Here is a 10,473-nt window from a genome sequence, read left to right as displayed (position 1 = left end):
ATTGACCATTATATTTGCGCTGGAGTTCATATGTGTTTGCAGGACATGCTTTTATGGATATGATCCACCCAGAAACGACTACCACTGAGAGGATTTCAGGCTCCGAAGCTGTGAGATTCTATATTTTACGGCAACACTTTCCACAAGCCGCCACCAGGAACCCTCACAGCCTTTTTGGAGACACTCACAATGTATTTCATGTGCTGAAAGTCATGCTGGGATATTCAATGGGGCACAGCGGTGACTTATTACTGCGTAATATATTTAATAAAAAGCTTAAAAGACTCAGTTTAACAAAGAATATTCCTGTGTTATATTCACTAAGCGCCCAAAATCCTGGAGACTACACTTAGATTTTTTTTCCTTGAATATAAAGTATAATATTTACATGACATGAAATACATCATTCAAATATGAAAAAGACAAAGAGAATAAATAATCAATATCCCCATAAAGCAACTCAATAGCATTTTGAATCAAATCCATCAAAACTCCACGGTTACAGTGTGTCTTTTTATTGCAAATTTAAGCAAAATCAAACAAAGAGTGATATGACAGAATCCCAGAATTGCCCGTCAGGACAGGGATAGTAAAATAAAAAAACAACAAAAACAATTAAAAAAATAAACAGTATAGTGCATTTTAAAAATATAGAATTTTGTCAAAACTAAACATTCACACAGTCGCCCTAACTAAAAGCAGTTTTTTTTTTTTGCTACTGTAAAGTCATCAATACAAGGAAAGGTGCACACACGTATGAAAATATTTACAACATCATTTATAAACACTAAGTTTTAGTTTGAAAATACCTTAACTTTTATCTGATTGATCTCTTCTTTATCCACATTTGCAGCATGTATAAAGCAGTAGATTGTGACTCATCAATCGTGTTCACAATGTCACCCAGAGGTGCCCTATGAATTTCATTGAGCTATATATTCATGCACACATCGGCTGGTTTACTACAGTGGTATGAACCCAAAACAAACACTTTTGTTGTGATTTTATTGCAATAAATGAGTAAAAAGGATGCCAAAATAACTACATAATGATGACAATTTGTAAAAAAAAAAAAAAAAAAAAAAAAAGTCCAATTCAAAGTCTTGTTAGGCAAGCAGATAACTTTTAAAATGCTTGTTTTTTGTATTTAAATAGGTATAAATAAGGCATAAATACGCAGATTCACATCTTTTAATTGATTTTGTTGTTGAACCTTTTGAGTCCAGATTTTAACGCGCAACCTTCCTGTTCTCCGACCCCCGCAGATCAACGTGCATCATTCTTCTCCTTCACGCCGGAAGCCCAGATTCTGCTTCCTCACCAGCTCGGCATAAAGACCGTCTTTGCTCAACAGCTCCTCGTGGCCGCCCTCCTCCTTCACCGTCCCGTTGTCGAGGACGACGATGTGATGGGCCTTCTCTACGACGCTCATCTTGTTGGATATCAGCAGCACGGAGCAGTCCGTTTGCTTTAACACGGTTTGGTGGACCTGTTGGGGTACAAGCATGACGTCATGCCTCACGTGGAAAGCAGGAGTAAATAATCAGCAGAATTTGAGTACATTTTCTTCTTACATGATATTCGTTCTCTGTGTCCAGGTCGCTGGTGGCGTTGTCCAGCAGCAGGATTTTAGGCCGTCTGATTAAAGCTCTGGCGATGGCGATGCGCTGCCTCTGGCCTCCGGACACCTGGCCTCCCTTCTCCCCGGCATCTGGCACACAGAAGGACGTAATGTTGTTGTGTTGACGGACATTATTATGCATTAGGAAGAGACCACAAGGCTGAAATAATGTAAGTAGTAAAAGTACAATTTAAAGTATGTTTCACAATCATACTAGCCAAATATGAATAAATAAATACTATCAGACGTCTGTAAGAATAATGTAAAATGGATAGATTATCCCATTAAACATTATCAATGCATTTAAGTTCATTTAAGTTTTTGCTCAGACTTGAGGAGGTGAGCTTCTGTTGAACTATTCGTGAATTAAATTGGAGACGTTTTAATACCTTCTCTGGTCTTTTTCTGGAGGAAAACTAAATGATGTGGTTTTCAAGCCGTGCAGACACCCTGGAGCCCAGACAGGCTGAACAAACGTAGTCCTTCCCACCACTTAAAATCATGAATTAATTCGCTGTGCAAACATTTAATTAACCTCCCCGTCCCGACCGCAAGTGTTTTTTTTAAGCTCTGCTGCAGTAATACATGCAGATGTCTGCACCGGCTCCATGCAGGTGCGAGTCTCATCTCCGTCTCACGGGGCTAACCGGGACTTGAAGGGTTTATTTCGGGCGGCTTTCAGGTCTATTTCATTTTCAATGATACGTGTGTAAACGTGAAGCAAATGCCCAATAATAAGACTCTGGCTGCAGAGCAGTGGCTCGGAGATGCACTAAGCATATAACAGGAAATAAAAAGGTGTTTTTTTTAACAATGCAAGAGTTCCCCCGCAACAGTGTGAGATCCTTCAGCGTCGGTCCATAACTGGTCACCTGAAATATTAAGCAGTTTGCTGCAGCAGAATGCCAGATTAGCTGTGGACAGACACGGAGATGCACACTCACACAAGCACGATCAATCACACGATTCTCCTCACTCTCATTTTTTCCAGGAAGTGACCAGAACCTTTCTGAAGAACCAATCTTACAGGTGTTCCTTATTCCATGGAGCGTCCCGGGACGCTGCAGAAATCTTAAAGCCCTCAATAAGAGGCTCTATAAATAAGATTGCCTTGAATCTTTAGGATTCTTTCTAATAGATTTGGGTTTGTGTGGGGGGGCGAACCTGTGTCGTAGCCATTCGACAGGTCCCCGATGAACTCGTGGGCACACGCCAGCTTGGCGGCGCTGACCATGGCCTCGTCGGAAGCGTCGTAGCCGTATTTGATGTTCTCCCGCACGGAGCGAGCGAACAGGACGCAGTCTTGGCTCACCACGGCAATCTGCAAGCAAACAAGACGCAGAGGAGACATCAGCGGCTGTGAAACCGTCCCAGCTGACTCTGAGAGTTTACAACAAGGACAACAGTGGAATAAAACCCAGCCTTCAGATATCCCTGAGATGAAGAGAAAAACGGGAGCAAAGGAGCGACACTCGGAGGAAGCTGAGAGCTTTTCAATGAACTGTGATTCACCTTCTTATATCATCATCATCACCATCATCAGCGCACAGCTCGGGGCGACTTTAATTTCATTTTCATTCTGTTTTATAGTCTCAGCTGCGGGATTCACTTACGTTATTTGTCATCTTGAATTTTAGTCAATTTTTCTGTGCTGCAATAACTTAAAGGCTGTAGGGGTTTCGGCTGCTCGCCCACACAGCCCACGGTTTATTACGTCTTCTTTCATCTGTACGTCCAAATAAAAGAGAGAGGAAATAAGCTTCTGGATTCCCAGCTATAATAAAAAAAAGGGTTGCATCCACCACTCAGCATCCCAGTGGAACTGTTCCCCAATGGATAAAAAGCATTTTGCAGGTTTTATTGGGGTTATTTTTTCATAGCAATTTAGGAATTTAGGATTTTAAAGGTGAAAAATGGATCAATCAGCGACTTAAATGACCAATCTTTTGACATAAACGTGATGGACTAAGGAGCGCAGAACCAAATTGCAACACAGCAGCTCAAGTGGATCCTTTCTGCCACTTTGTTTGAGTTTTCTTATTGAAAAACCCAAAACTAAGTTATATTTAGATTCAGTGTTTCTCTCTTAAACATGTAGCGTTGCCTTTAAAATACAAACAAAATATAAAGACATTCCTCCATAGTGATATATGTGGTTAAAAAGTCATATTAGTGTGTATGCATGTCTATACATAGGTAAGTATATTTAATTATTATTTTTGTTTTTTACAATTTGTTTTCATTTTTATTTTTTTAAAGAAAAATAAAATCATGTACTCCAATTTTTCTATAAAAATTTGAATGAAAAAAATAGTGTGCATTTATGTATGTATGTATATATGTATATATATATATATATACTTTATATACATAGGTAGGTATATATCATTATTATTATTTTTTTTTTGCTATTATTATAATTTTTTTTTTCATTTTTGTTTATTTTTTATTTTATTTTTTAAAGAAAAAGATAATGATGTAGATATGTTGTGCTGTACAATGTACTCCAATTTTGATTTCAATAAAAAATAAAATAAAAAAAATAGTCATATTAGATGTCAGAAAAATGCTTAAAATATTTTCAAAACAAAAAGTGTTGTGTGAATCCACCTTGTCGTGTAGATACCGGTCCTTGTAGTTCTGCAGCGGTTCCCCATCCAGCAGGATCTGCCCGTCTTGAGGCTGGTAAAACCTCTCCAGCAGCTTGACACAGGTGGACTTCCCTGATCTGTTCAGACCCACGAGGGCAGTGACCCGGCCCGGCTTTATCTCCAGAGACACGTCCTGGTGGAAGAGTCGTATGAGATTTAAAAAAATTATTCCAATTGTAAATAGAATAAACGCTATGGAGATGAAAAAATAATAACACATTACACACCTTGAGCACAAGATTGTTTTCATCCGTCTTGCCTGGATAGGAAAATGTTACGTTTTTGAATTGAATGCGTCCCTTAAGATTTCCGGGGGCCAAAGTGCCGTCTGGGGGGATTACAGGTTTGCGATCCAAATATTCAAAGATCTTCTCGGAGCCACCGATCGCCTTCTTCACCTCCGGGTAATACCGCATGACAGCCTGGAGGAGAGGACGGTTTTAAATAATGCAAACTATACTTATTTTATTTTGAGAAAAGAAAATCAGTCACTTCCCAAGGGGGGGCAAGGACGTATAATGAGTTTCACCTCGACGGCGGATGCAAACTGCAGCTCGTAGAGGACGAAGGACACCAGGTCTCCGCTGCTAACGTCCCCTCTGGTCACCAGAGTCCCTCCGTAGTACAGAATACACACCTTCAGGGTCAAGGTGGTCATCTGGTAGGAACACAAGGTGACAGGGGTTTAAACCACAGACGAACGCGTTAATAAATCATCACACTTCATTTGTGATCCAGATCGGTGAACTAACTCACGCTGTTGGCCCAGGTGGACACGGCGTAGGCCGCCGCTTCCTTTTTGTTGAGGCCGTACGTTTCCTCCAGCTGCCGTCCGTACCGCTTCGTTTCACCGTCCTCGTTGGCGAAACTCCTCACCGTCTTCATGTTGGAGAAGGTCTCCGTGGCAACCTGGTTGGCCGTCGCCAGAGACTCCTGAACCTTCACAGAAATCACCTGAAACGTGGATACGAATGTTTAGAAAAAAATATTATATATTATATGTAATTTGTGACAATTTGCACTGGAAATCTCCACTGTGTGTGTGTGTGTCTATGCATGTGTGTGTGTGTGTGTGTGTGTGTCTATGCACGTGTGTGTGTGTGTGTGTGTGTGTGTGCAGGGCACAACAGGAAGTATTATAATAACATAATTAATAATTCATATAAGATGCCAAATTTAAAAAACTGAAAAATTCACTTGTCTCGGGAACAATTAGAAATGTACGTATGTATATGTGTGTGTGTGTATGTATATATATCTTTTTTTGTATTATTATTTTTTTTCAAGAAAAATATATCAATATATGTAAATATATAAGTTGTGCTGTACAACGTACTCCAATTTCAATGTCAATAAAAATTTGAATGAATAAATAATAGATAGAAATAAAAAAAAAAAAAAACGTTTTTATCACTATTTTTTACTATGAGCTCAAAGATGCTTCTAGAAAGCCTCCTTTCACCTCACAGAGAGTCTGAACACACAGAGTCTGAAGGATCGGAGCAGCTTCAGAGATCGTTCTTCACCTGGTGGAAGGTTCCGGTGAGCTCAGGTATGACCAGGATGATGGGCAGCCCCATGCAGGTGAGCAGGGACATCTTCCACGACTGGCTCACCATGAAGAACAAGAGGAAGACGAAGCGCGCCGTGTACCACATCACCAGGCTCAGCTTCTCACTCAGCGCCTCGCTCATGTCGTTGGTATCCGTGGTAACCCGGGACACCAGTTTACCTGAGGCAAACAGACGTGCGTCACAGGAAATACAGAAAATCCTGCACATTCGCGAACGATGTCAGGTACTTCTGTTAAATCGTAACAACAAGAGAACACAAGATTTACCCGTCGGATTTTCATCAAAGAATGCGATCTCCTGTTTCAGCACGGCCTGGAAGACGGCGCCCTGGACGGCGGTGTGTATGAGGCTCATGGTGACGTTGTACATGAGGTCGCACAAAAACTCCAGCACGGCGCTGAAACCAGAGGAGGAGCAGAAAGTATTGGAGGTTTTGTGTTTGTGTTATTCTAAATCTGGACACCTTCATCTCGACACTTTTTTTTTGTTGTTACTGCAGACAAATGTCGTTTTTTCAGCTTCCTAGATGAATAATAATCAGTATTAGGGCCCTTTGATTTCCACGATGCGGAAAACGTGGACGGAATCGTGGAATTTGACAATGAAAATCGTCAGACTGTAAAATGTGGAATTTCGTAGAATTTGTCAAAATCTGGATAAAATTTTTTAAAACAGTTATTTTTTGGGGATTTGAAAAAGTGGTGGTATATTGTGACTCCTCATAAATGATTGAACTTGAATTAGAATTAGAACTACTAGAATGTTTCTTCAGTAAATTTCTTAATTTTGAGTCATCAACCATATGATTAGATGCCATTTGATGGGAAAAAAATCCCATAAAATTCTAAAACATTAGACAAAATTTAAACGGAAAACACGGAATTTGTGAAAAAATAAAACTGAATCTGGAAAAAAGAAATGAAAGCGTATTTCTTCGGGCCCTACGGTAACAATCTCATAACGCTTTAACTAAGTGTTACAACTGTTAAATTACCTGGCGATGGTCATGAGCGTCATGGCGGTGATGGCGTCTGTGAACGCATCAGGTGCTTTTTCATTCGTGATCCAGTCGGTCACGCGGCCGGTGTACTTAGGAATCGCCATCTCACCTGAGGTCAGATGTGAGCGTCACACAATGTTTATCTTCGGGAAGAAAGTGTCGAGTTTAGTCTCTCGCATTCAGGCAAAGTAAAGGCGTCGCCTCGCTTACCGTACGAAGAGACGGTCACGAGGAACAGCACGGCAACGAAGCGGCCGAGGTACGGCAGCATGAACGCCATCAGCCTCTTCAGACGGCCGCTGGCTTCCTGTTTGGGCTCCTCGGACGGCGCCGGCGTCCACAGAGACGCGACGTATCGACCGCCGGAGAGCAGGAGGGGGGACGCGTACCGACTCCAGTAGAGCCACGCCACCAGCGTCACGACGTAACCCTGCAACACCTGCAGGACACATCCCATGTTCAATACACAAATCACCCAAAAATACATATTACATGGTAGATAAAGTAGCAAATATGCTAGATTTAAAGTGTTTTTGTTCTGCAAATCAGTGATATAAATAAATATATTGATAAAAATATTAATGCTGTCGCTGAGGTGAAGCAAGATTTTGAAAAGTTTAATAATAGTAATAGTATAATAAAGTACACATTAATCGTTCTTAAGTAAACTGAGTTGGCAACCCTGCAACCCACTCGGCATCTCTGCCAACTGCCCTTGAGCAAAGCACTTTTTCTCGTTCCACATCATAATTTCTTTTCGGGTACAACACTAACACGCCTCGGAGGGTGTGATCCGTCCTGTTTTTAACTCACCCGTTCCCAGGAGTGCCACCCCCACAGCTCCTCCACGGTGGACCGCCCCAGCGCCCACAGGACAGTGGTGTACGCCGGCAAGTGGAAGCAGAGCACCCCGAGGCTCTGCAGCCCCGCGAAGCTGCTCATGCACGGCCAGCTCCCGGGGGAGGTGAGGGCGAGCAGGGCCAGGAGGCCGGCCCGGGCCAGCCCTCCGCCCCACAGGGCGACGAATGGCCGGGCCAGCAGCAGAGGGGAGAGTCCCGCCAGGCGGACGGCGTGCACCACGCACACATCCAGGCACACGAAGAGCAACGGGAAGAAGCAGCTCGCCGTCTTCATGATGCCGGGGTCTGCAGGAGGAAGAGAGACGGGGGTCAGATTAAAGGACACTTGGGGTCAGATTAAAGTGTAGCACACATTCAGGAGGAAGAGACACGGGGGTCAGATTAAAGTGTAGCACACAGTCAGGAGGAAGAGACAGGGGGTCAGATTAAAGGAGGAAGAGACACAGGGGTCAGATTCAAATGTAGCACACAGTCAGGAGGAAGAGACACGGGGGTCAGATTAATTTGGGGTCAGATTAAAGTGTAGCACACAGTCAGGTTTCTTAGATGGGACTGAGACAGTAAACAATGATTATTATTATTATAACACAAACATTAATATTTAGCCAAGTCACTTCATAAGCAAAGCCAGGGACTTTACTTTACTTTCATTTTCATTTACAGCTTCGCTGCTGATTTCTTTTAAACGCGCCACGCACAAACACACACACACACACACACACACACACACACACACACACACACACACACACACACACACACACAACAGAAACTAGTAAAACATCCCAAAAGTACACAATTACCACTCTGTAACATTAGCTAAGTCTAATGTCTAGTGCTAGTGGCGTTAGCTCTGTTAGCCCAGGCTAGCTAACTAGCTGCGTTTTTACACTACATTTCAAACTTACGTTTCTGTTTTCCGACAAGTTTGATTCCAGTCCGAGGACCTGAACCGAGTCCGGTACAACAAAACTACAAACTGTCCAATATAACGTGAACGTGAGCCGACCGGCGGCTGCTGCTGCTGCTGCTGCCTCAACTTGCTGCTGCTGTCAAAGTGAAAGCAAAAGTACCGATAATATCCGTTGTGCGTACGGAAAGCCCCTTTACGTCATAATGGCGGAGGAAGACTAACTAAAGCGATGATTAAACACACTTTTATTTATTTTTATTTATTTATTCTGCTTTCAGAAACTTGAGGAGGGAAAAAGTCACCATAACGTGTGTTGCACGTACACTAAAGGAGGTGATATTGACGTGCCTGCTGTGTGAACATGAGCCGGTTTCCAAACGGTCCAACAGCGACACCCTGCGGCGAGAAGGAGGAACTGCCAAACATACCACATCCGTTTAATTTAACTGAATTCGTTTATGGATTATTTTTAACCCATAAGAACCCAGATCCCATTTGACATCGTTTTCACCTGTTTAAATGTGCTTTTAATTGAACAAAAGAAAATATGTTAAATAAAAAATCAATCGAATCAGATAAATGAATTGAAAAGTTCATTTTCATAACTTGCTTTATATGAATTTGAGCAATAAATGCAGTCATAGGACGTGTTATTAAAGCATTAGAATTGATAAATTGGTTGAAATCTACTTTACTAACAAGTTAAAAACAAGCTTTTTGAAACTAGCTTGTTCTGTCAAATGTGGATGTTTAAAGTGTTTGTGAAATCTGCTTCACCGTGGGTTCTTAAGGGTTAATAAAACAGTGTTAAATCAGTTTAAATCAGAATTAATGTGTTGCGTATTTGTTATGATGTTTGTATCTGTGTATCGTCTGTTATACGGCCCATGGGCCACTTAACATGCCACTGTAGAAAGAAAACACACACATAAAGAACTAATAATGGCTGAGTTGACTTTTGAATTTCCATTTAGTGGTCCAGCTTCCTTGTGGCCCCCAGTGATAGTTGCCCGTTTTGTCCGGGTGGTTATTCTTGTGTTGAGAAACCGTTTCAACAACTGAGGGGAACAGAAACTTTGAACTCCCTGATAGCTTCCTTCCTCCCCCTCTGCTTTCAAGTTTGAAGGATGGGACGAGCAAGTTATATATATATGTCCTTACTGTTTCAAGCAGCCGGTTTAGAACCCCATAAATCACTTATGAACATCTCCTTTAATGTATTTGACAGATGCATTGGTAGGAAAGCCTATTTTATTTCTATAAACTGTATGTTTAGTGCCCACGCAAATATTAAGAGACCGCCTGATTGTTCTCAATGTTATTAATAATACGTTAGAGGTATTTTACTGTTGCAATTGGTCAACTCTGAGCTTATTTAACTATTTTGTGGGAAAAATCTTAAATCTACAAAATTCTAGTTGTGGTAGAGTATAATATTTGTGTATTGGAATGTATTGGGGTATAAAGTAGGATGAAATAAATAAATATTCAAGCAAAATACCTCAGATTTGGACTAAATTCACTTATTATTTTGATAAGCTTATGAAATATATATAATACACATTTATGTTGTATTATATACTTATTCCACCACAAGACATACATACTCACATTGTTTTTAATCCATTGCTGAATGAGGGAAAAACCCCAAACAATTATAATAAAATAAGGGATGAAATAGATAAAGATTCAAGTAAAAACCTCAGATTTGTAATCCGTACATTTACTGTGTTATTTGTTTATTTAAGATAAATCAACATATAACACAATCACTACATAATAACAGAGAAATTACAGAAAAAAAGAAGAAAATATTTATTATTATGCATTATTTGGTTATGATAAGCTTATAAA

The 10,473-nt window shown here is 41.0% G+C and overlaps 1 protein-coding gene across 1 annotated transcript; it reads right to left on the bottom strand.

Moving 5' to 3' along the window:
- Positions 1-499: 499 nt before the first annotated feature.
- tap1 (transporter 1, ATP-binding cassette, sub-family B (MDR/TAP)) lies at positions 500-8,774 on the bottom strand. The gene is made up of 13 exons (XM_084028016.1): positions 8,615-8,774; positions 7,660-7,991; positions 7,057-7,285; positions 6,841-6,955; positions 6,113-6,243; positions 5,799-6,004; positions 5,029-5,226; positions 4,802-4,930; positions 4,500-4,694; positions 4,232-4,405; positions 2,786-2,942; positions 1,575-1,711; positions 500-1,489 (listed from the first exon to the last, which is right to left on the bottom strand). Exons 2-13 carry the CDS (start codon positions 7,978-7,980, stop codon positions 1,277-1,279), a joined length of 2,205 nt encoding a protein of 734 aa, XP_083884142.1. The 5' UTR covers positions 7,981-7,991; positions 8,615-8,774; the 3' UTR covers positions 500-1,276.
- Positions 8,775-10,473: the final 1,699 nt, after the last annotated feature.

Source organism: Eutrigla gurnardus (assembly GCF_963514095.1).
Source record: "Eutrigla gurnardus genome assembly, chromosome: 14".
NCBI classification, from domain to species: Eukaryota; Metazoa; Chordata; class Actinopteri; order Perciformes; family Triglidae; genus Eutrigla; species Eutrigla gurnardus.
Note: the sequence above shows the minus strand (reverse complement) of the source record. Positions and strands in the feature narration are given on the sequence as shown.